This window comes from Hypanus sabinus, chromosome 2 (assembly GCF_030144855.1).
Source record: "Hypanus sabinus isolate sHypSab1 chromosome 2, sHypSab1.hap1, whole genome shotgun sequence".
Lineage (NCBI taxonomy): Eukaryota > Metazoa > Chordata > Chondrichthyes > Myliobatiformes > Dasyatidae > Hypanus > Hypanus sabinus.
The window spans coordinates 30,925,113-30,951,215 of record NC_082707.1 but is presented as its reverse complement, the minus strand read 5'-3'; the positions used below and the strand labels follow the sequence as shown (position 1 = coordinate 30,951,215).

The 26,103-nt window shown below is 42.5% G+C and overlaps 2 protein-coding genes across 10 annotated transcripts in view; one reads left to right on the top strand and one right to left on the bottom strand.

Annotated features, from left to right (window-relative positions):
* The window catches only part of agfg1a (ArfGAP with FG repeats 1a), a 64,692-nt gene extending 63,414 nt beyond the window's left edge, over nt 1-1,278 (top strand). For all 5 annotated transcript variants that reach the window (XM_059994478.1, XM_059994469.1, XM_059994503.1 and 2 more), the window contains one exon: nt 1,140-1,278. In XM_059994478.1, the coding sequence (XP_059850461.1) occupies nt 1,140-1,199 (60 nt within the window). In that variant the 3' untranslated portion in view covers nt 1,200-1,278. The remainder of the gene's footprint in view (nt 1-1,139) is intronic.
* LOC132407685 (thiamine transporter 2-like) overlaps nt 1-24,523 on the bottom strand; it is a 105,543-nt gene extending 81,020 nt beyond the window's left edge. For 2 of the 5 annotated variants that reach the window (XM_059994551.1, XM_059994560.1), the window contains exons 1-5: nt 23,839-24,522; nt 20,474-21,314; nt 17,615-17,807; nt 15,064-15,202; nt 12,758-12,878 (exon numbers count right to left, since the gene is read on the bottom strand). In XM_059994551.1, coding sequence (XP_059850534.1) covers nt 12,758-12,878; nt 15,064-15,202; nt 17,615-17,807; nt 20,474-21,314; nt 23,839-24,009 — 1,465 coding nt within the window. In that variant the 5' untranslated portion in view covers nt 24,010-24,522. Of the gene's footprint in view, nt 1-1,827; nt 4,689-8,810; nt 12,879-15,063; nt 15,203-17,614; nt 17,808-20,473; nt 21,315-23,838 lie in introns of those variants that run through there. The other 3 variants (XM_059994570.1, XM_059994536.1, XM_059994543.1) reach the window with 3 other exon arrangements.
* Between the last annotated feature and the right edge of the window lie 1,580 nt (nt 24,524-26,103).

Here is a 26,103-nt window from a genome sequence, read left to right as displayed (position 1 = left end):
GGACTTACAAAGTCCTTAAAAGATTTTGGGTCAATAAATTATCCCGTTCTAAGAGTTCTGCAGTTTGTGTGGTAGTGTAGAGAAAATGTGTGAAAAGATTGAGCTTTTGTTGAATATAATTTTAAATCAAATTGTGAATATGGTTTTAATGTTGGCTGAGATGTATAAAAAGCTGCCTTTAAGATGACTGTTGCTGCTTTTAAGGCACAAGTGGTAAAGATGCAATGACCAATAGACCAAGCCGTATTTTCAGAAATCTGAGGTACAAAGGGAATTGACCGTCCTAAGCGCAGAGTTCTCCAAAGGTTAGCTTGCACGTCCAGTCAGTGCTAATGCATGCAAATCCAGTTTTAGCATTAATTTCAAGAAGGCTGGAGTATAAAAGCAAGGATGTAATGCTGAGGCTTTATAAGCCATTGGTCAGACCACACTTGGAGGATTGTGAGCAATTTTGGGTCCTTTTTCTAAGAAAGGATGTGCTGGCTTTGGAGAGGTTCCAGAGGAGGTTCATGAGAAACTTCCTGGGAATGAAGGGATTAACGTAAAAGGAGAGTTTGATGGTCTTGGGCCTGTACTTGTTAGAGTTTAGAAGAATGGGATGTGATATCATTGAAACCTATCGAATATTGAAAGGCCTACATAGAAGTGGAGAGGATGTTTCTTACAGTGGGGGGAACTAGGACCGGAGCACATCCTCAGAATAGAAGGACATCCCTTTAAAACAGATGAGAAGGAATTTGTTTAGCCAGAGGGTGGTGAATCCGTGGATTTCACTGCCACAGCAGCTGTAAAGGAGAAGTCATTGAGTATACTTAAAGTGGAGGTTGAAAGGTTCTTGATTAATAAGGATGTTGAAGATTATGGGGAGAACGTGGGTGATTGGGGTTGAGATGGATAATAAATCAGCCATGATGGAAGGGCAGAAGGTATTTGATGGGCTGAATGTCCTGATTCTACTATTATGTCTTATGATATTTAGAAGAGACAAGACCAATTTTAGCCATTAATTTGATGCAGCTCCTCAAAGGGTCTTCAGTTTGTTTACTCTGAATTCTGCAGTTAATTTTTATTTATACTGTATTGTGCTTTTAAAGACAACCTATAATCATTGTCCCTTTCTTTCCCCATTTCCCTTACAGGCTGGAGCTCCAATGGGCCAGTTTCCAACAGGGAGCTCCTCAACCAACCCATTCTTATAGCCCATTGGGTTCATGTCAGAAGTGTGATGTTGGTGTGTAATGTCTCCAGACCTCTTGCACAGTTTTGTCGCTCACTGATGTTAGCTTTAAACACAAGAGTCTCTGAAGCTTGTATTTTGTATAAATGGATAATATATGCAGGCGAGGGCTTCTCTCGTGTCCTTAATTTAACTGTTACTTGGCAAGAAGGTTCAAGATGTAACCATATCATGTATATTAAAATGGGCTATGTTAAGTTATTGCAAATCCTACCTTTCATTGCTGTGCAGTACTGTACATATTTTTCTTAGAAAATTAGCTATTTGTGCACATTGGTATTTGTAATTTAACACTTATGGTAATGTGAAATGTTACTGAACAAGCATCATAAGATTGCTGAATCTACAAGGATGAAATCGCTGCAAAAACGTTTGCCTTTTAAGTTCTAGTTTTTGAACTAAACTAGAAGTTTTATCAATTTGGTGACAACAGTGGATTTTCTTTCTGAGAGGAAAATTCTCTTATTTATAATGAGTATGTAGAGAACTGCACCTCTGCCTAATAAAGATGATCATGTTTTGCTACAGTTTGCAATTGACAAAATAAATACTGTATTAGTAAGAAAGTTTATGGAGTCTTATTTTGAACATGATTATTGTGATAATCTCCATTGGAAACACATTGTAGATGAGCTTGTAGCACATTTACAGATGGCATGTAAGATGTGAGCATCACTGAATCATGGCTAAAAGATTGCAGCTGGGAGCTTAACATCCAAGGGTACACATCGTATCGAAAGGACAGGCAGGAAGGTAGAGCAAATGGCATGCCTCTGTTAGTTTAAAAAAAAATGAAATCAGATCAATTGAAAGAGGTGACATAGGATCAGAAGGTGTAGAATTATAGTGGGTAGAGCTGAGGTGTTGCAAGGGTAAAAATACCCTGAAGGGAGTTGTATACAGACCCTCAAACAGTAGTAAAGATGTGGTCTACAAATTACAACGAGAGATAATAAATGCATGGCAAAAGGGCAATGTTACAGCATCATGGAGGATTTCAATATGCAAGTGGATTGGGAAAATCAGGTTGGTACTGGATCCAAAGAGGAGGGATTTCTAGAATTCCTAGAAGGTGGCTTTTTTGGAGCAGCTAGTGTTTGAGCCCTCTAGGGGATCAGCTGTTCTGGATTGGGTGTTGTGCAATGAACCAGAATTGATTAGAGAGCTTAAGGTAAAGGAACACTCAGGGGCCAGTGATCATAATATGGTAAATTCACCTCAAAATCTGAGAAGGGGACATTAAAGTCAGATCTATCAGTGTTACAGTGGAGTGAAGGGAATTACCGAGGCATGAGGAGACCTAGCCAAAATTAATTGGAAAGGAACACTAGCTGTGGTTGGAATTTCTGGTAGCAATTCAGAAGGCACATCCCAAACAGGAAGATGTATTCTAAAAGCAGGAAAACACAAAGGTGGCTAACAAGAAGTTCAAAGCCAAGAGGGGGCATACAATAAATCAAAAAAAAATAGTGGGATAGGGAAGCTTTTAAAAACCAACAGAAGGCAACTAGAAATGTCATAAAGGAAAAGATGAAATATTAAATTAAGCTACCCAATAATATTAAAGAGGATACCAAAAGTTTCTTCAGATGCATAAAGTGTAAAAGAGAGGCAAGAGTAGATATTGGACCACTGGAAAATGATACTGAAGAGGTAATACAGAGGGACAAGGAAATGGTGGATGAACTGAATATGTATTTTGCATCAGTCTTCACTTTGGAAGGCACTAGCAGTATGCTGGACATTCAAGAGTGGCAGGGGGGCAGAAGTATGTGAAGTTGTCATTACTAGGGAGATGGTTCCTGGGGAAGCTGAAAGGTCTGGAGTCATCTGGACCAGATGGTATACACCCCAGTGTTAGAAAAAGGTGGCTGAAGAGATTGTGGCAACATTAATACTGATCTTTCAAGAATCAATTGGTTCTGGCATGGTTCCAGAGGAATGGAAAATTACAAATGTCACCCCATTCTTCAAGAAGGGAGAGAGGCAGAAGAAAGGAAACGATAGGCTAATTAGTATGACCGCTGGTTGGGAAGATGTTGGAGTTGATTATAAAGGATATGGTTTCAGAGTATTTGGAGGCACATGATAAAACAGATCATAATCAGCATAGTTTCCTTAAGGAAATATTTTGCCTGACAAATCTGTTGGATTTCTTTGCAGAAATAACGAGCAGGATAACAAAGGAGAATCAGTTGATGTTGTGCACTTGGATTTTTGTAAGGTCTTTGACAAGGTGCCACAAGAAGCCCATGGTATTACAGGAGAGATTCTAGCATAGATAAAGCAATGGCTGGTTGGCAAGAGGCAAAGAGTGAGAATAAAGGGAGCCTATTCTGGTTGGCTGCCAGTGACAAGTGGTGTTCCACAGAGGTCTGTGTCAGGACCAACTCTTTTAATGTTATATGTCAATGATCAATGATTTTTATGAGGAATTGATGGCTTAGTATCCAAGTTTACAGATTACACAAAGATAAGTGGAGGGGCCACAGAAGGACTCAGAGATGAGAATGATAAAAGTGGCAGATGGAATACAGTGTCTGGAAGTGTATGGTCATGCACTTTGGTAGAAGAAATAAAAGTGTAGACTGTTTCCTAAATGGAGAGAAAATACAAATATTTGAGATGTAAAGGGACTTGGGTATCCTTGTGCATGATTCCTTAAAAGTTAGTTTGCAAGTTGAGTCTGGTGATGAAGGCAAATATGATGTTAGCATTCATTTTGACAGGACTAGAATGTAAGAATGTAACGTTGAGGCTTTATAAATCACTGGTGAGGCCTCGCTTGGAATATTGTGTGCAGTTTTGGGCAACTTATTTAGGAGAGGATATGCTGACATTGGAGAGGGTTCAAAGGAGGTTCACAAAAATGTGGAGCATTTAATGGCTCTGGGCCTCAAGTCGCTGGAATCCAGAAGAATGAGGGGTGACCTCATTGAAACCCATAAAATGTTGAAAGGCCTCGATAAAGAGAATGTGGAGAGGATGTTTCCTGTGGTGGGAGAATCTACTCCCAGATGACACAGCTTCAGAATAGAGGGGTGTCCTTTTAGAATAAAGATGAGAAGAAATTCCTTTAGCCAGAGAATGGTGAATATGTGGAATTTGTTGCCTCAGGTGGCTGTGGAGGCCAAGTCATTAAATATATTTAAGACAGAGATTGATAGATTATTGATTAGTCAGGGCATGGAGGGATATGGGGAGAAGGCAAGAGACTGGGGCAGAGAGAATAAATAGATCAGCCAGGATGAAATGATGGAGCAGACTCGATGAACCTGTCTGCGATTCGATTCTCGCGGGCTTTCTCCACATCACTGACTCATGTCTCTTCCCTGCTTGATCACTGCTGGTCATCTGGAGTCAACGTTTTAGACATCTTGTCGCACTCCTCTGATATGTTACCTCTATTCAGCCTCAATTTCAATATTATTGTCATGCTGCCATCATCATCCTACAAATATTTTAAACATTTGGTTGCTAAATTGCCAAAGCACTCATTTGAGTCTCATTAAAGAATCAAAAGTCCTTTTTGCACAGTGTGTCAGATCCCAAGCACCCCCTTTTGCTTGTTCCGTCTGTTACAGAGCTTGCAGTGGGATGCTTACAATAGTTTGTCCACAGGCTGTAAAGTTGTCTTAAATCTGTTCTCAATTGGAACTGGCCATGTGTCAAATATATGACCTCCCTTCACTGTGTGTCTCTTTGTTCTGTAATTTCCATCATCCCTTCCTACAGCAAAGTATCACCCAAAGCTTGATGAAGTACTTTTCATCGCTTGGCTACTACCTTTGTTATTCATTACATCAGGGGATTTGCAATTGTTATGAATGTGGAGCAACTCTGATGGGCTGAAGAGTGCAAAGTAGCCCCCTCCTTTTTGAGAATTGCAAGATCGCTATTCTTTCAGGTCTGATACCCAGGAAATGAGAGAGAGATGCAGGAATACACAAACAGTGGAATGTCTCCTAACAAAAGTGGAATTGAACCACTGATTACTGCTATTGTCTCTTGGAGAAGGAATTGTGTATTGAGTACTGTACTATTCATTGAAACCCCTCAGGGGACAACCAGAGTGGGCTGGTTGAGGGATTGCATCATCCCAACCTGATTGACATCTGAGGCCCCATGAGTGAGGATAAAAGTCGGGTCTGGGGAACACCCCTCAGACGCACCAGGAGAAACGCTAGAAATCCAGTGACTGCGTTATATAGCAAAAGCTGGTGAGAGCTCGTGTGTGTCCTCCCTTGCCTGGGTGGTGGGCTCATCACGGAAGAACGGTTTAGCTAAAGGAGAGGTCATATTTGAACAGCTACAACAAAGAGACACCGACCGATCGAAATCATAAAGGAGGGTTGGCAAAAACAATAGCAGTAACTGTTCCCATTCTTCTATCTCTCTCTCTCTCTCTCTCCAACAATTGCAACACAGCGACAAACAAACACTGGAGCCTGTGTGAACTGAAACAAACTTTATATTTCCATCGGACAATTCATTATCCCCCAGACAACGTTAGAGCTTATTTCTTATTGATTATTATTATACGTGCACTTTTAGGTTTATTATTGACGACATATATTATCTGTATATTTGCATTGATATTATTTTTGTGTATTTTTACTAATAAATACTATTAAAAATAGTATCACCAGACTCCAACGGACGTCTCTATCTTTGCTGGTAAGTAACCCAGTTACGGGGTTCGTACCAACTTGGGGCCTCGTCTCGGGATTTGATACCAAATTGGAGGGCCAGTAAATCGGGCTTTTAAGTCCAGACTTGGATCTGGTTGCGCAGGTAGCCAGACGGGAAACCAGCAAAGATGGACGTAGACGAATTTACACAAAAGCCAACTTTGAAGACGCTAGAGGGGGCCACAAAGTCGGACTTGGTAAATATTGTGAAAGGACTAAATCTCACAGAGATGAGGTTGTCAATGAAAAAGTGGGAGATGCGGAGGGCCATAACTCAGTATTATATTGAGAAGAATGTGTTTTCGGCTGAGGTATTGGAAAATATCCCTGAAAAGATACCAGCTATTGGGACGGCTCAGTTAGAGTCGGAGAAATTGAGGCTGGACGCGGAACAGAGGAAAAGAGAGTATGAGCTCCAGCTAAAGGAGTTAGAGGCAAAGAGGGAGCATGAAATTAGGTTAAAACAGCTGGAAGCAGCTGAAAAGGAGAAGGAAAGAGCTGAAAAGCAGAGGGAGTATGAGGAGAAGGAGAAACAGAGGCAGCATGAGCTGGAAGTGGAGAAGTTAAAGCAAGAGAGAAGGGTCCAAGGGCCAGACCGAGAGGAGAGGTTTAATGTTAGTAGGGAGTTTAGTACCTAGTTTCGAGGAGACGGATGTTGATAGTTATTTCTTGCATTTTGAAAAGGTGGCAGTGAATCAGAAGTGGCCCAGAGGTCAGTGGGTGGCGCTGTTACAAAGTGTGTTAAAAGGGAAGGCACAACGAGCATATGCGGCGTTGTCTGTGGAGAAGACTGAGAATTATGAGGAAGTAAAAGAGGCCATTCTTCTGGCCTACGAATTGGTACCTGAGGCCTATAGACAAAAGTTCAGAAATTTAAAGAAAGTGTGAAATCAGACGTATGCAGAGTTTGCCTATGAGAAGGGTGTGCTCTTGGATCGTTGGTGTGCGGCAGAAATGGTGGAAGAAGGTTTTCGGCGTCTCAGGGAGTTAATTCTGATTGAGGAATTTAAAGGTTGTGTTTTGGATAATATCCAGATGTATTTGAACGAGAAGCTGAATAAGTCCATATCCGAATTTGCCAGGTTCACAGATGAATATGCCTTAACCCACAAGACAAAGGTTTCCTCGAATAGGAGTTACCAGAAAGACCGTAGGAACTGTAGAGAAAGCCCGCCGGCTGAGGCAGAGATTCAGCCGGGAGCTAGTGGTAACAATAAGGAGGAAGAAAGGCAAGATGGCAGGAGAGGTCCTGGCTTGACCTGTTTTAATTGTGGAAAGGTGGGTCATATTGCATCTAAGTGCTTTGCTCTGAGGAAGGAGGCTGGAAAAGGGAAAGCAGCAGTCCCTACAGGGTGTATTGTGTTGATCAGTAAATCGACGAGAAAGCCCCAGGTAGACAGAATACAAGAGGGGCGTGAGAAATTTATTTCAGAAGGGACCGTGTCTGTGAAAGAGGGAGAAACACCAGTTCCAGTGCGGATCTGGAGAGATACTGGAGCTGAGCAGTCATTGATTCTCAGTAAGGTACTAGATTTTGGTCCTGAAACTGGAGAGGTAGCTTTGAGAGGCATAGGAAAAGGGACAGAAGCTGTGCCTTTGCATAGGATCATTATAAATTGTGAGCTGGTATCTGGACCAGTTGAAATAGGGGTGCGATCAGAATTACCGAGAGCTGACGTGGACGTCCTTCTGGGTAATGATTTAGCAGGTGGTGAGGTTTGGTCAGCATTGAAGCTGACGAGCAAGCCTGTAAGTGTTGAGGTCCCGCCCCTAGATTCCAAGATCTATCCCACATGCGTGACCACTTGCAGCATGTCGAGAAAGGCAGCTGAGAAAGAGACCAGTTTAAATCAGGCCAGTATCAATTTGGCTGAGATGTTTTTACCGACCCTGTACCAAGAGGGGTTCGAGGGTGGTAAAACAGAGAATAGGGAGGTGAAAGGGAGTAAGGGAGAGGAGGTAGACCTACCTTTATCCAGGAGGAAATTTATAGAGGCACGGAGTAAAAATGAGCAACAGATAAGGCTGTTAGAAGGTCCAGGGTTGGACATGGATGATCTGTCTGGCTTGACAGAACTGTTTGAAGAAGTTGAAAATTTTAAGTGTGTTCCCGATAATATAATAAGGGCAGTCCTAGATGAAAAGGATGTCATTACCTTGAAGGAGTTGGCTAGGTTGGCAGATGGGGTTGTTTCAGCCCGCAGGGTTGAGTTTACTCTGGAAGGGAGTTGCCCAGAGAGCAACTGGGCGGATCAGGGGAACTTAGAATTTGAAAAGGGGATGGGTATTGAAAGCCTGGAAGAGGGAGAGGTCCCGTTTGGGTGTGTTCAAGATGTGGATGCACATGGTACTGAACCTAGGAATGAAACTCAGAAAAAGTCTGAGGTATCTGATTCAGTTAAAAAGGAATGCAGTCCTTGTGGGTCAGATGGACTTGGTTCAGTGAAGAAAGGGTTAACCTTGGCAATAGTGGGAAGTGAGAATTCCCAGTTGCTAGTGTTCGAAGGTGTGTTAAAAGTTAGTGAGGAGGTAAAAGGTGGTGATGTGGATATTATTATTGAAGGAGAAGGGAAAAGTGTAGTTCCTAAGTTGAATGAAGAAAATTTAAAGTCTGGATTGGTGTCAGAAGCAGTAACCAGGCTGAAGGGACAATGGCTTTTTAACAAGGTGCCTGTGAATCAATTACAGTTTGATTTGGAATGTAAAGGTGCCCCACTCGCTAATGTTATTCAAGGGTGTGCTGTGAAGAGGCAGAATTTGAAATGTTGTTTGGACAAAGAGGGATCGCTTGCAGATATTAAACTGAAAATCAATAGAATGAAGGGTCCTTAAGATAAAATTAATGACTTGCTTAAAAATAAAGACTTGAGTGGAAGTTCAGAAAATGGGCTAAGTTTGGAAAACGTTATTGATAAAATAACTCCTATGAAAGGAGCATGCAAAAGCCTATTCCACCCTGGTAAGCAAGCTAACCACATGGGAGTTAACTGGAAAAGGGGCGAGGGTTGATGGGATGCCACTTTAAATAACAGGATCTGGTTTTAAGGGATTTCGACAAAGCATGTGAATAATAAAGACAACACCATGGAAGATTGACTGTTAAGTTTGAAAGTAAAATAAAGATTAGTATTGCATAAACTTTTGTAACATACACGTAAGCTAAGATCGCAACTCTCTAGTTTTGTTTTGCTGAAGAAAAGGAATAAAAAAAGTAAGTGGTTATTAAATTGGAGTCTGATGCTACAGGAATTTATTAAGGTACAAGATATTAAGATATTAAAGGAAGTGACAATGTACTTGCTAACTGTTTAGATGCTGAATTGAATGTATAACTATATTACTCTGTAGTGAAAAAAAACTCTTGTATCGTGTTAGATTCTGAAATTCTGTAAGACTCTGTATTAGTTAATTTTTCCTTGTGGTAAAAATCCTTAGAAGGATGGGGGTGTTACAAATGTGGAGCAACTCTGATGGGCCGAAGGGTGCAAATTCGCCACCTCCTTTTTGAGAATTGCAAGATCGCTATTATTTCGGGTCTGATTCCCAGGAAATGAGAGAGAGACGCAGGAATACACAACAGTGGAATGTCTCCTAACAAAAGTGGAACGGAACCACTGATTACTGCTATTGTCTCTTGGAGAAGGAATTGTGTATTGAGTACTGTACTATTCATTGAAACCCTCAGGGGACAGCCAGAGTGGGCTGGTTGGGGAATTGCATCATCCCAACCTGATTGACATCTGAGACCCCGTGAGTGAGGATAAAAGTCAGGTCTAGTGAACAACCCTTTTAGACGCACCAGGAGAAACGCTAGAAATCCAGTGACAGCGTTTTATAGCGAAAGCCAGTGAGAGCTCGTGTGTGTCCTCCCTTGCCTGGGTGGCGGGCTCATCACGGAAGAATGGTTTAGCTAAAGGAGAGGTCATACTTGAACAGCCACAACAAAGAGACACCGACGGATCGAAATAATAAAGGAAGATTGGCAAAAACAATAGCGGTAACTGTTCCCATTATTCTATCTTTCTCTCTCTCTCCAACAATTGCAACACAGCGACAAACAAACACTGCAGCCTGTGTGAACTGAAACGAACTTTATATTTCCATTGGACAATTCATTATCCCCTAGTCAATGATAGAACTTATTTCTTATTGATTATTATTATTATACGTGCACTTTTAGGTTTAGTATTGACGATGTATATTATCTGTATATTTGCATTGATATTATTTTTGTGTATTTTTACTAATAAATACTGTTAAAAATAGTATCACCAGACTTCAACGGACGTCTCTATCTTTGCTGGTAAGTAACCCAGTTACGGGGTTCGTAACACAATGCAAAGGAAAACCATCATTCCTGGGATTCTATAATTTTGCCTTGTCTTTATAAGCTTCTTATTTCTATTCTTTGAAAATTCATTTAAATACTTTTTCAAAAATATCTCATTGGCTGAAGTGTTCTGCTGCCATCAGTGGATTTGAAAGCTGCTTCACGGTCAGTTTCATGTCATGATGTCCTAGGCCCTGCTTTGTAAGGTAAGGAGCGGGCCACTCAATCTTTCAAAGAGCAGCTGTAGAAAAATCTCTGAACAACCTCTGCTGTAGACCAGTGGTCGTTACAAAACCCTGCAGCTTCATCAGCACCACCCAATGCTTGTCAGCCTATGCTGGCTCCTGGAATATTAAAGTCCTGATAGCCTGATCCTTGTTTCTAAATAAACTTGTTCCATTCCTCCCTCCCCCCATAGACTTGCCCCTGCCTATCTTTTCATTGACAACCAGACTTATAACCCATCAATGTCCCATCATTTTGGTGTGAGATCATAGAAATCTACAACACACGACAGGCCCTTCAGCCCACAACATTGTGCTGACCCTGTAACCTACTCGAAAGACTGCCTAGAATTTCCCAACCACATAGCCCTCTATTTTTCTAAACTCCATGTACCTATCTAAGAGACTCTTAAAAGACCCTATTGTAACCACCTCTACCACTGTCACTGGCAGTACATTCCACGCACCAACCATTTTCCATGTAAAAAACTTAACTCTGACATCCCCCATGTACCTACTTCCAAGCACAAAGCTATGCCCCCTTGAGTTAACCTTTTCAGCCCTGGGAAAAAGCCTCTGGCTATCCACACGATCAATGCCTCTCATCATCTTATACACCTCTATCAGGTCACCTCTCATCCTCTGTTGCTCCAAGGAGAAAAGGCCAAGTTCATTCAAACTATTCTCGTAAGGTACACTCTCCAAACCAGGCAGCATCCCTGTAAATCTCATCTGCACTCCATACAGTAACATCTTCCTGTGACACACACACAAAGTACTGGAGGAACTCAGCAGGTCGGGGGAATGAACAGTTGCTGTTTCAAGTCGAGATCCTTCATCAGATCTGGAAAGTATGTAGGAAGAAGCTAGAATAAGTAGGTGGGAGAAAGGGGAGGAGTACATGCTAGCAGGTGATAGGGGGACCAGGTGAGGGGAAAGGCTGGTGGGTGGGAAGGGTGAAGATAAGTGAGAGTTGGGAATTGATAGATGGAAGAGGTCAAGGGGTGAAGAAGAAGAAACTGATAGGTGAGCAGAGTGGACATGGGAGATAGCGAAGGAGAGTGGGTGTAATGGGTAGGTGTGGAGAAGAGCAAGGATAGGACGGGGGCAAGAATGGGAATGGAAAAAGAGAGAAGGGGGAGGGATAGAAATTACCAGGAGAAATCATCTTGCTGTAAGCTTTGCTTTCTTAATTCTATCTAAATTGTTATGACTTTACTGACTTACAAACTGATGAAAAGTTATTTTACTACTTCTCAAACATAGTTTGTCCAGCCAGGGGCGTACCAGGCTGCACCCGATTACAGTAATGGAATCAGAGTCGTCAGTGGTTCTATTAAACAGCACTTACCTCATCGAAGGCCTGAACCGATTGTCAGTGGGGTTCAGCAACGAGGTAAAGTAACTGTGACTGCCTTTGAAACGAGGGCAATAGCAGGTCAAGTGTGGCACCAAGGCACACTGACCCAGCTGTTAGTGCTGTACAGCTCCTAAAGCCCTGGTCTGATGCTGCCCTTGAGTGCTGTCTGTGAGGAGTTTGCACGTCCTCCCTGTGACCATTCTCTCACATGCCAAGGATGTGTTGTTTGCATGTAAATTGCCCCTAACGTAGGTGGATGATGGGGAAAGAATGGTGTTGTTATTGTTATTATTCTATGGATTTATTGAGTATGCCTGCAAGACAATCTCAGGGTTGTACATGGTGGCATTTATGTACTTTGATAATAACTTTACTTTGAACCTTGATGGGATGAAATGTGGAATTAATGTAGATAGGCTCTTGATTGTGTACATGTACATGGGAGGCCCAAGGGCCTGTTTCTCAGCTACGTGCTTTTAGACTCTATAAAACTGGAGAGGATGGACTTCAGGTAGAAAGCTGTCCATACCTGCCAAAAAAAGGGCATTAGGGCATCTAACACCTAATACTTCATGCATGACTTTTCATCCAGCTGACGCAATATGAGGACAATAGCCAATCCAGCAAGATGCATGTGGGGCGAACAGTAGCATGTGATCACTGCTTACTGCCCAAAATGGGAGTATAACCATTCTTCATCCATAACAAATACTATGACTGCCAAGAGCTCGATTCACACTGATTTCCCAAAATAAGTTTACTTCCTTCCACTCTAATCAATCCGATGGTCTCTTGCCCACAGCAGCAGATCTTACATTGGTGTCAACTAAAATAAATACTGTGAATGACTACTGTGTGTAAATATTCTTCAGAGCTGTGCTGAAATAGTGACATCACTTGTGGACAGTGAGGTACCTTCAATGATCCCTGAACACATTTGCCTCTTTCTTCTCCGTCCAGTTTGTACAAAAGTGTAGACCCCTCTGACGAGAAAAAGTCCTGCTACTGCTGCAAAGTACGTTGCATAAATCAGAACCTGCAAAAATTAAAAAGCAGTTGTAGAAATTATTCTGAACATTATACTCGCAGGCATCAACACAAGACAGATACTTACTTATTGCACCATTGCACCGCTGGCATTTAGGGCAGCAATAAAGATCCACCATCTCTATCTGTCCTTGGTTTAATGGTTCCACTTAATATCAGAGGTTGTATACAGTATACAGCATGAAATTATAACTCTTCACAGACTCAGATATTCTTCATTACTGTTTCCATAACAGTTTTATTTTACCAGTCAGGATTGTTATCCCTGAGCTGAACTTCCAAACCCGGAGTCTTAGTCTGGCCTCTACCCTTTGACCTGTTTGCCATGGGTGACCCTACCAAGAGCCAAAACATAAAGCCCTGACTCCAACCGACATAGCTCTCCAGGTGACCGAGGCACGCAAGCCTCCAAGCCACAAGGTTGAGGTCTTTTTGGAGGCTCGCAGAATAGCTGCAAGGTCCAATTTCCAGAAAGGGAAGGCTGTACATGTGTTCATTTGCAGAATATTACTTTAAAGCAGCATCTTATGTACGGCAAAGTTGATTTGCACCTCTCTCAGAAACCTCATTGCCTGTATGGGGAAGACTAAGACTGAGCGGGAAGCAGATGGCATACAGTTTTGTGTAAGCAGGTTAGGGTGTCAATGTGTCATATTATGGAACAAACTCAATCTAGTTTCCTCTTGGGCAGCCTTCTTGTTTTTCTCACAAAATACTGGTGTCAGGCAGCATCTATGGAGGGAAATGGGCAGTCAAAGTTTCGGGTAGAAACCATTCTTCAGAACTAGGCGAGTGCAGATGAAGAGTCTTGACCTGAAATATTGATTGTCCATTTTCCACTATTAATGCTGCCTGTCCTGCTGAGTTCTCCCAGCAATTTGCATTGCTCCAGATGTCCAGCATCTGCAGTCTTCCTTGTGTGTCTGCCTTAGTGATCAAGTACATTCTTCTCCAAGGCTTAGAGTCTCTGCCTACTTACATCATCCAAATCATTGACCTATAATGAGTTTCTGGGACCCAAGCACTAATTCCTGTGGCATTCCACTGGTCTCTACCATTTGTCCCCTGTCTGCTCACCATATCTCAATCCACATCAGTATATTACTCTCAATCCCATGTGCTTGAGTTTTTCACACTAACCTCTTATGTTGGACTTTATAAAACAAAACCTGGACATCTAAATATACCTCATCTATAGGTACCCCTTTTCTGCCCTGCTGCTTATATTTCCTGTCGATAAATGGTTAAGGTGTTGGACTTCAACTGATGCATGATCAAGTAACTCAAAGATTGTGTTCCATCAGAGTTGGTGTTTGACGCAGCACAGTAGAATAGCAACGCACACAAAATGCTGGAACTCAGCAAGTCAGGCAGCATCTATGGAAATGAATAAACAGCTGAGATTTTGAGCCGAGATCCTCTTCAGGACAGGAAAGGAAGGGAGAAGATGCTGGAATAAAAAGAAGGAGGGAGGGAAAGGAGGATAGCTCGAAAATGCTAGGTGAAGCCAGGTTGGTGGAAAAAGTAAAGGACTGGAGAGGAAGAAATTTAATAGGAGAGGAGACAGGACCATAGGAGAGAGGATTAAAAAGGGCACTAGGGGAAGGTGATAAGCAGGTGAGAAGAGGTAAGAGGCCAGAGTGGGGAATAGAAGAGGGAAGGAAGAGGAAACTTTTTTTTACCTGAGGAATCGATATTCATGTCATCAAGTTCGAGGCTACACAGATGGAATGTGAGGTGTTGCTCCTCCATCCTGAGTGTGGCCTCATCATGCCACAAGAGGAGGCCATGGACAAACATGTCGGAATGGGAATGGGAATAGGAATTAAAATGGCTGGCCATCGGGAAATAATGGAGTTATGTGTTATTAGTTAACACGTTGTCTGCCCGGCATCAGTGGTCGCATAACCAGGACTTGTGATATGCACCGGCTGCTCATACGACCATCCACCATCTGCCTCCCTGCTTTCACGTGACCCTGATCGGGGGACTAAACAGGTGCTATGCTTTTCCCAAGGGCACCAGAGGGAAGGAGCGCCTTACACCTCTTTTTGTAGAGATGTATCTCCACCCCACCACCCAAATTAGTTAACATAGCTATTAAATACAATAGTTTTTAATAAGTATGTGAACGTGTAGAACATATACCTATGTTACTTATATGTTGAATTTACCTGGGTAATAATGTCCAAACCAAGGCCTCTTGAATCAACAACAATAACAGTCAGGAGGGTTTGAAGTGTGAGGGTCACCATGGTGTTTATTCCAAATACGAGTGCATAGTGTCCCTTGAGGTTAACTGCAATCTGAAACCTGGATTCAGAGATGATTTTATTGTACTTTAAACTCTCATGCTTTTTAGGAATATTAACAAAGCCATCCCATGATAATTATTCAAACACTAAAGTTAACACTATAGTCACTGAGCCTGAGATTGCTTGCTTGTTAAAAAAAAAATTCATCTCAGGGTGGTATATGGTGACATTTATGTTCTGCGATAATTTGCTTTGAACTTTGAACTTTAAACCCAGAGGGGTCACTAGCCCTCAATCCACATGTTTGCACAGAGAGGGCAAGCCCAAATGAACATTTCAATTAAAGGAACATAATGTTGAGACTTTATAAAGCCCTGGTGAGGCCTCACTTGCAGTATTGTGAGCAGTTTTGGGCCCCTTGTCTTAGAAAGGGTGTGCTGACGTTGGACAGGATTCAAAGGAGGTTCATGAAAATGATTCTGGGATTGAAAGGCTTATCATATGAAGAAGCATTTGATGGCCTGTACTCATATAACCATAACATATAACAATTACAGCAACGAAACAGGCCATCTCTTCTAGTCTGTGCCAAACGCTTACTCTCACCTAGTCACTGGAGCTCAGAAGAATGTGTAGTGACCTCACTGAAACCTATCAAATGTTGAAAAGCCTCGATAGAGTGAATATGGAGAGGATATTTCCTATGGTGGGAGGAGTCAAAGAGGACAAAGCCTCAGAATAGAGGGGCATCTTTTTAGAATGCAGATGAGGAGGAATTCTTTAGGCAGAGAGAGCGGTGAATCAGTGGTGCTTGTTGCCACAGATGGGTGTGAAGAGTGTATGTTGGTAATACTTAAGGCAGAGTTTGATAGTTTCTTGATTAGTCAGGATGAAGTGTTACAGGGAGAAGGCAGGAATATTGGGACTGAGATGGAAAATGGATCAGCCATGATGAAATTGCACAGCAGACTTGATAGGCCAAATGGCCTAATTCTGCTCTTGTATCTTATCATCTTATGTAATCCATTTCTAGGTTTGTCATAAATCTAATTCTACCTTATTTCGAGAGATTTACAAGTGAGATTTCATATGTGTGTATCCCTAAAAGCAGCTTTAAAAACTGCAAATAGATTGTTTTCCCCGAACTTCGCATCAATCAAAGTGCCCCTCTTGTTGGAGGGTTACAAATTTTCAGGAGATAGCAACAGGAAGTGTTCAATTCGGAAGTACCTTGCCCACCACAGAAAGCATTGAATGCTGGGCAGAAAAAAAATGGTGGCTTTGTCAGGGATACCCACATCTTACGATTTAAAAAAATCTCAAACGTCATTATCTGACATTTGATAGATAGCTAATGGATAAATTCAACAGAATTGAATTCAATTTGTTAAGTGAGATTCACACAGAGGGATTTCAAATAAACTAATTGACAAGGTAAAAATTTAAAACTTCAGTGTTTTTTTCTGCATCAAAACATTGAATCATCAAGTAATACAGCATATCAACAGGCCCTTCAGCCCAACTTGTCCATGCCAACCACAACATCCACCCTGGTAGTCCCAGTTGTCTTTGTTCGGCCCATAAGCCTCCAAACTGATGTTGCAATTGTACTTGCCTTGACCACTTCATCTGGCAGTACTCACTAGCCTCTGTGTAAAGATATTAACTTTCCCCTCCTATCTCGTATCTGTGCCCTCTCCTTTTGGACTCCTCAACCCAGAGGAAATGACTGAGACCACCCACCTCATCCATACTCCTCGTGATTTTATAAACTTCTTTGAGGTCCCCTCTCATTCTCTTACTCTCCAGGGAACAAAACTCCAACAAGCCAAACTCCCCCTGTAACTCAGACCTCCAGTCCAGGCACCATCTTCAAAAATCTCTTCTTCACTCTCTCCAGCTTGGCAATGTCTTCCCTGTAACAGGGAGACCAGAACTGCACACAGAGTGATCTCTGCAATGACTTACAGAATGTAACCGCAATACAATGAAGACGAGCATGCTAAATGCCTTCTTCATTGCCCTGTCCACTTGCGCAAATTGTGCAAATTGCGTCCTTGTATTCCCAAGCCCCTCTGTTCCACAAAACTCGTCATTAACCAGCCATTCACTTTGCTACGTCATCTCAACATCTAATGTTCATTTTGCTCGCGAGCAGGCTCACATTTCAGTAGTTCAAGTCTTTAAGTGAGACTTCTCCCACAGCCATTTTAAGCATCTTAGATCAGGCGGCATCTATGGAGGGAAATCGATAACTGATGTTTCGGGTCACTTGGACGTATACATCTCTGAAGAAGAGTCTCAACCCATAACACTGACTGTCCATTTCCCTCTGTAGATGCTCCCCAACCAGCACTTTGTGCTTTGCTTCAAATTCCAACATCTGCTGTCCTTCATGTCACCGTTTTAACCATTTTGTTTAGTTCTGTCCTTCCATTATAAACAGCTTAGCACAGGTAAAACCACTTGCATTGCTATGGTGATCAGAACCATGTACGAGCTCTTGAGTATGGTGTAACAAGTGTAAGAAACCCAGATTCCGTTTGTTAAAGCCATGACGTATAAAACTCCACTGTTCACCACCGACAAGGTGCCGAGCGCCAGTTCACCCCAGACTTCCCAATCCAGCTTCATGTGCCCGATGGCAAAAGAGCAAGTGGCGCCTGAGAAACAGAGCAAGGAGAGTCATTATGAGCCAGAGTGGAAGAGAAATTTACAGGACCATCCGGCCCTGTCAAACCGCAATTTATTTCCTATGAACGTGGTTTCAGTTCAAGTCGGATGTTCTGAAATCTTAGGAGTTGTAAAGCAACGCTCTCTGCTTCAAGCAAGTCAGACTTCACCTCAGCAGCAGACATGACGCCAGCGTGAACTATTAAACATGGCGGAAGAGGCAGACAAGGAAAGCAATGGGAGAGTTGGGGGGCGGTGGTGGAGTGGAGAGTGGGAGAATGAACTTCAACCTGCCATTAGCAACTGCACTTACTGTAATTCCAATAAAATAAAAAAGATAAAACCTTTATTTGAAACTGCTGGCTTACCAAACTAAGTTACACTACGTCAGAAGCATCTACAAACCAAGATCACGAGTTTTCTAAATGGAGATTGAGTATCATTCAGTAAACCAGCGACATTGCATTCTTGCCGATTAACCTATGATTTGTTTTTCAGTGACTGTGTTAATGTTTAAACTAGTTGGAGAACAGTTGGCCCATTGAATCTGTTCAGGTGTACAGAGAAATCCCATCAGTTCCCCCAGTCAATTCTCTGTAAATCATTTTCTCAACCCCTCACCCCACCATCCCCCACCTAATTCTCCCTTCACCTACCCTGACTGTTGACCCTGCCAGGAAAACCTGTTCATACTGACCTCGTATTGTCTGGCAAGTGACAGCAGACTGAAGTGAAGGGACAGTTCGTCAGAGGTGATAACTTACTTGAAGCCGAGTGTATTGTTTTCTGGGTTTCAGAACATCTGACAAAATTTACAGTGATCAATTATACCAGCACTTCTTTGAGAGCTGGGAGGAAACCAGAGCACCAGAAGGAAACTCCTCACGGAGTCAGGGTCAAAGTAGTTTGCTGTAACTGTGCAACAGCAGCACTACCACCCCATAACAAAACGGGAGCCACGTCGTTGAGCAATACAGCATGAAACGAGTCTTGCAGCCCCACTTGCCTGTGCTAGTCAAGTTGTCTAACTGAGCTACTTCCCCTGGCAACATGGTATGGGTAGGAGTTAGTGTAGCTCCGATACACCATCAGCTGTAAGATCAGGGTTCAATTCCCACTGTTGGCTGTAAGGAGTTTGTACGTTCTCCCATGGCTGTATGACTTTCCTCCAAGTGCTCTGGTTTCCTCCCACATTCCAGACGTACAATTAGTGTCAGTGAGTTGTGGGCATGCTATGTTGGCGGCGGAATCATGCAGCCCCCAGCGCACCCTCGCTGGTTTGATTTGACACAAACAACACATTTCACTCCATGTTTCTCTGTACATGTGAGAAATAAAGATAATCTTTAGAGTTTTAATCTTTAGCTCAGTCCATACACCCACCACTTCTGGGTGGAATAAGTTGCCCCTCAGGTCCCTTCTAAATTTTTCTTCTTTCACCTTAAAACTACGCCCTCTAGTTTAATCTCCCCTAATCCTGGGGAAGGGACTTTGGCTGTTCACCTTATCTATGTCCTCTTGATTCTATAAACCTCTTTACTTCAGACTCCTACGTTCCAGGAGGAGAAAGGCACAGCTGTCCAGCTTTTGCCGCTGACTCATCAGCACTGGTAACATCTTCATAAATCTGTTTTCTCGCTCTCTGATTTAATGCAAGGTGACCAGAAATATACACAGCACTCCAAATGTTGTGACTCTTCGACAGATCTCTTGCACAACAAAATGGACCCTTGATCTCATAATCTACCTCATTATAATCGTGCACCTTATTGTTCACCTGCGCTACACATTTGCTGTTGCTGTGATTCTATATTGATATTGTTTTACCTTATTCTATCTTAATGCACTGAGCAATGATCTGATTTTCATGAACAATATGCGTTGTGTATTTAATGCTTCAGTAATATTGTAAATATGCTGTTTGATTAAGCATTCCTAGTTGTTTATCTAATTCATTGCAGGTTATATGTAAAAGTAAGTGAATGGCATATGTCGTCATGCCATCACATCATATGTGTGCATCTTGCTAAAGTAAATACAAGCGTGCTTGTTCATCCTGATCTCCCTGTGTATTTCTTTGGATTAGTTCTGGAGTTATAAAACATAACAGTATGTAATAATTTTTGTCACTATATCTTGGTACAAGTGACATTAATAACCCAATAGTAACTCCATTAATAATGTGGCCTTTATCAAAATCTCATACAGCTGTAACATGACATCCCAGCTCCTGTGCCCAATGAACTATTTTGATCATTACTCTGCTTAATGTATTGCAACTTGTACAGACTTCCATCTGCTGCACTTGATATCCTGATTCTGATCTTCCAGTGTCTACCTGTTATTCTTTTCCCATTTGTTATAAGCATTTAATTCACCTCATATCACAGTGTCCTCAAGCCTGCCTGTGGTTTGTTGGAAGCTGATAAATGGCTACCAGCCTCTTTGTGAATTTAGAATTTAGTTTTACCACAGAAATCCCAAAACTGACCTCCCATTCGCATTGTTGATGCTTTTTACAGCACATTGCCCTCTTCAACTGTTTCCTTCCACCTAAAACCTCCCTTTACCCCTCCCACATATTTATGATTGCCTCAGCAGGGAAGATGGTGCTTTGACAGTTTTCTCCTTTGCTGAACAAAGTTTCTTTACTCACCCACGAGGTTGGAGACGGTTTCAGCACCTCCGTTGTACACTGTAACATTCCGTGTTGGCTCGATGTGATCCCAGAGTACCTGCACATAACTCATAACTTGTTGAAAGCCAGCTGAGGACAACGCCCAGCAGGTGCACCAGCTGAGCAGTCGTGGAGACGAGTAGCATTCTTTGAAATCAAGCCAGAGCTGGCGGAATACATATGAAGTGTTGTTATGATCTGTCATCTTCACCAATCCGCCACCTATCCGATTAGGCACCTCTCCATCCAACATTACTGGTGACCGGGTGGTGGTTGTATCCGGATTGTCTTCTGAGCTAACCATTCCACACTTTGGTCTATGATCTTCAGTTTCTGATGGGACTTGGCTGTTCTCAGTCACCTCTTCCCTGTGGAAAATCATGCTTCCCTTGGGCATTGGCAACAGAATGGAGATAAGGAAGGCCACTGACACTGAAGCCAGAGAAATCACATTTAGGCACAAGTACGAGGCATTCCCAACAGAGATTAAAACTTGTCCCAGAGTTGAACCAAAAGCGTGTCCAAACAAATTTGCACTTTGACTGTAGCCAGTTACTTTCTGGTAGTGTTCGGAACTAACAACACTGTAGATATATGAGTTACAAGCAACTTTGGTGGCAGCTGCCATCCCATAGACAAAGAACATAAATTTCATCATTAAAACCCCTTGGCCAAAAATCAATATTATGCCCTGAATAATGAATGAAAAACCATGAAGAACTACAACAGGTTTATGTTTTAAATAATCTGTAAGCAGGAAGATGGGAATTAACATTACCAAGCAAGAGTATGTCCATACAGGCAGTATTTCATTCATAACCTGAAATTAAATAGGAGAAGAATAGGATGAAAGATGAATCTAACAGTCCCAGAAATAAGACTAAATACAATCTCAAAGTATGCACGAACAGTTATTATTTTGAATAACATATGAATCCAGTGTTCCTTTCTATATAATGCTAGAAAAACCCACAGGTGAGGCAGCATCGATTGAGGGGAATAAACAGTCAATGTTTTGTGCTGAAATCTTTCATCGGGACTGGAAAGGAAAGGGGAAGAAGCCAGATTAAGAAAGTGTGGGGAGGGGAAGGAGGACAAGCTGGCGGGTGATAGGTGAAGGTTATGTGGGGGAGTGTGGATGAAGTGGGAAACTGGGAGGTGATCGGTGAAAAATCTAGAGGGAAGAAGAAGAAGGAATCTGATAGGGTGAGGTGTGTATGCAAAAAGCTGGAAGAACTGAACAGGTCAGGCAGCATTTATGGGGGGAAATGGGCAACTGGTGTGCCAGGTCGAGAACCTTCATCTGGACTCAGGGGAGGTTCATCAAGGGAGGCGTTCCATGAAGAGAATTCACATTGGACTAGCAAATTGGAGGCTGCAGATGTTGGAATCTGAGCAACACTCAAAAAATTGGAGGAACTCAATTGAAATTAGACTGTCTGACACAAAGCTTATTAGAAATATCCAGGCAATGTAACAGAGTTGATTTAAAAAAATGAGCTAATGAAGAGAAAATAATAAGCAATCATTTGTGATGTAGAAGGTTGATTCTGAAGCTCATCTGGCCGTGAGATAAGATTGGAAGGATTGAAAACACTGTTATGTTCAGCTGTATTCATGTGTGTTTGAATGATAATTAAACTTTAATTTGAATATGGTGAGTGTGTGGAAATGAAAGGTGAGATGTGGAATTCGTTGGAGCAATGTACATCTTGTGCTGTCGGCCGTAAGCTAACACAGTTCAACTCATCCAAGTCTGTGCATGGCATAAAAGGTAGACCAACTCAAAGCATGAGGAGATTGGAAAGGTGGAGCTGTGTTCTTAATCCAGCTGGGGTTTCTAATTGGTTGAAGCATAAAACTAAGTGGATGGGGACACGTCCTTCTTATTGCCCTGTGAGATATGTGACATGTAGCAAAATGTATGTCTGCAAGACATAAAGCAATTCTTTCCGTGAAGATCAGTACTGAGTAAATGCTTAAGCAAATCCACTTAAAAAGTATGTTCTCCGATCTCAGGAAAGGATTATTCAATATTATAAATATTGGAAGGGGTATATTTCACACTCTGCAGACTTCGATCAGAAGGTATCTCCTAAGGCCTTGTGGTCATTGAATATGGGATATACCTCTTACATTCTGAAGGGTCAGTACATCAGAAGCAATTGCCTCATCATTTAAAAGTAATCAACACACCAAAAGGCACGACGAATTAATATCACCTGTACTAAGGATATGTGAAATACAACAGTGAGAAGTATTTTTGTGATTCAATAAACAGTGATTCCTAACACATTTAAAATACTGGAGGAACTTAGTAGGTCAGGCAGCGTCTGTGAAGAGGAATTAACAGTTCTGACTAAGGGTCTTGGCCCGAAATATTAACTGTTCACTTCTCTCCATAGATGCCGCCTGACCCGCTGAGTTCCTCCAGCATTGTGCGTGTGTTTCTCTAGATTTCCAGTATTTACCGAATCTCTTTCCGTGTTCAAAACGCAGGATGTTGTGGAATTTAACTTTGAGCTTTGTTTTGACTAATCACCGATACCCTTCTCGCCTGCTGTCCTTCACTCTCCTCCTCTGTTAACAACACTTTGATATGATGGTGGTAAGAGGCGAGGCGGATCCGAGGGGCGAGGTCAGGCGATGCTCCAGAAGTGGGAGCGAGCGGAGTTGTTTCAGAGCCCGTCCACCTGAACCGGGAGAGAGGTTTGGTCCATCTAACTGCCGCGCCGATTTGGAATGGTTGAGTGCGGGCGGTCCGGAGCGTATCGATGGCGGGGTCGGGGGACGCCCAGCCAGACAGACTGGAAAGGCAGAGAGAGCGTCGGGTCCGGAGGTGAGGGCCGAGCCGGTTCTGCTCCGCGATGCTGTCCTCTGCTCTCCTCGGCGCTGAGGCTGAGGGGCTTCGTGACTGCGAGCTTCGCGGCGAATTGCCCCCGCCAACTGATGAACTGAGACCGATGCTATGGGCCTACTCTGGCTGCTTCGGGATTCGGGTCGACGGACTCCATATGGTTCAGAATGCTGTTGCTAACTGTTACCGTTTCCATGATTTGTGTTGTTCCCTCTTTCTCTCCGCATCGGGTGTTGGGCTTTTTTTTTAATGTGGGGTTTTTATTAGTGGCTGCCTGCAAGCAGACAAATCTCAAGATTGTATAACTTAAACATACTCTGATAATAAATGTACCTTGAAACGTAATTGATAGTAATTGAATGGCCACCGTTACAATCCCACTAGCTCCAGTCTATATTTTCATAGTTACCTGTCGAGTGCTTATATTAAGGTAGTAATATAATACAATATATAACTTTGTAGATTAGAAGCCCTATTCAACACTTACCTGCTGTGCAGGAATGTTTTTATCAGGTCCAACCAGACAAGCCACTACAAATGAATCTGTTGGCCTCATCATGATGAAAAATCCAAAGACACACAATATCAGTGTAGGATACAGCCATTCTTTGCTATCTGCTCCCTCCCAGCCACCCGTAGTGCGAAAACAGGGCGACATGGTGCTAAACAGGTGTAGTTCAAACAAGATAGAAAGTGTTTTTCACCCTCTTGCTACAACAGTCTAAACCTTTGATTATAAAAATGTGAATAATCAGCAACTTGCCTTAACTAGGATGAAATTTTGATGTATGCAGTTTGAGGTAAATAAGTTACTGAACCTTTAACTAGAGGGACAGGAAAGGTCATTTTGACCTCTTGGTATAAACTTCTATTCTTTTCCTTGGGAGATACTTTAACAGAGCAGAATTGATGGCAAAATGTTCTTTCAAATCACTAGATGTTGAAGTGATTTGACGCTGTTTACAAATTTGTAGGCTATTTGACCCATTTTACGAGGGGTGATTGATAGGTTTGTGGCCTAAGGTAAAAGGAGTCAATTTTAGAAAACCTAGCACATTTATTTTTCACCATAGTCCCCTCCTACATGTACACACTTAGTCGAGTGGTCATGGAGCATACGGATCCCTTCTTTGTAGAAGTGGTCCACACCAGGGGTGATTGATAAGTTTGTGGCCTAGGTAGAAGGAGATGAGTTATACAGCTCTCGTTACGTGCACATGCAGTTCAACTCTTTGAGTGATTATGCAGAAAGTTTGATGTTGATAACTCATCTCCTTTTACCTTAGGCCACGAACTTAATGATTACACCACGCTGTGACCCACTTCTGGAGCTCCAAGATGCTGACTTCTACAAAGAAGGGATTCGTATGCTCTACGACCGCTGGACTCAGTGTGTACATGTAGGAAAAATAAATGTGCTAGGTTTTATAAAATTGATTCCTTCTACCTTAGGCCACGAATTTATCAACCACCCCGGGGTGTGTGTGTGTGTGTGTGTATGTGTATATATATCCATCTCATTGTAGAATAATTCCATTAGATTTGAATGCTGCTCATCTACAAACGTCTATGCTTTTAAATATTGCCACCAGGTGACCATATGCTTCTGACTGGGTGAAATTCCGATCTGGTCCCAAGAACTTTCTTTTCTTGTTCACCTTCAGTGGGAGCTCCATGCAAGTAAGTGTGTGTGTGTGTGTGTGTGTGTTCGTGTTCATTCAGTCAGATTTGGAGCAAGAGTAAGGAAACTAAGGGTAGTTGCAGTGTTTCAGAGTGGGGGGTTTGGGAGGTGGAGGTACAGATGGGTAGGAGCATGGCTCCCAGAAATGATAGTAGGTGGGAACTGGTGTGCATGCTGTTATTGAAAACGGGGGTCCTGGTGGTAAATTACCTCAAAGGCAGTCATCTCACAGCCTGCCTGAACACAGGTGCGCGCTCCCTTCAAGTCTGAAGAGACAACAGCTGTCAGAGCAGCCAGGAGGAACCTTGTCTTCGGCATCGAGAGGACAAAGACTGACTACACATAAAAAATTCTGGACACCTGTCCAAAAACGATCCCTGGTGTATGTGGCCAGGCATCAAGGGGTAGGAACAAAGGGCCAGAGCTGGTAAGTGTAGAAGCAACCAATTGGAGTCAACAGAGGGATAGGGAGAAGAGGGCTGGAGGGACAGTGAGGGAGGGGCTTGTACCATGTTCTTCAGTTCATTTTGGAACTGAAGTTAGATATAAAAGCTTGAATGGAGGTACACCCAGGCCCAAGACAGCCTCTATAACACTGTTGTGAAACTATTGACCTTACAACCTACCTCATCATGTCCTTGCACGTTACTGCCTGCCTGCACTGCACATTCTATTAACCACGGTGTACAGATTCCCCGCCAAGTCACACCTATTCACTATTCTATAAAGAGTTCATAGGGTTAGTATTTAGTATTTTAGTGCTCTGAGGGGTAGTCGGCAGGGCTGCCCTTTATCACCACTACTTTTCACACTAGTGATCGAGCCATTGGCTGAGGCTATTCGGTGAGACCCCAAAATATTTGCTGCAGACATAGGACTAAAGTCACATAAAATTACAATGTTTGTGCATGATGTTCTAACCCTGCTATGTCAGTGCACCACTTTATACAATGCATCAATTCATTTAGTGCATTTTCGGGTTATAAAATCAACTTTACTAAATCAGAGGCTATGCCTCTGGGGAATCTGCAGCAGGTACCTGACACTCAGGGTGTTTTCCCCTTTAAATGG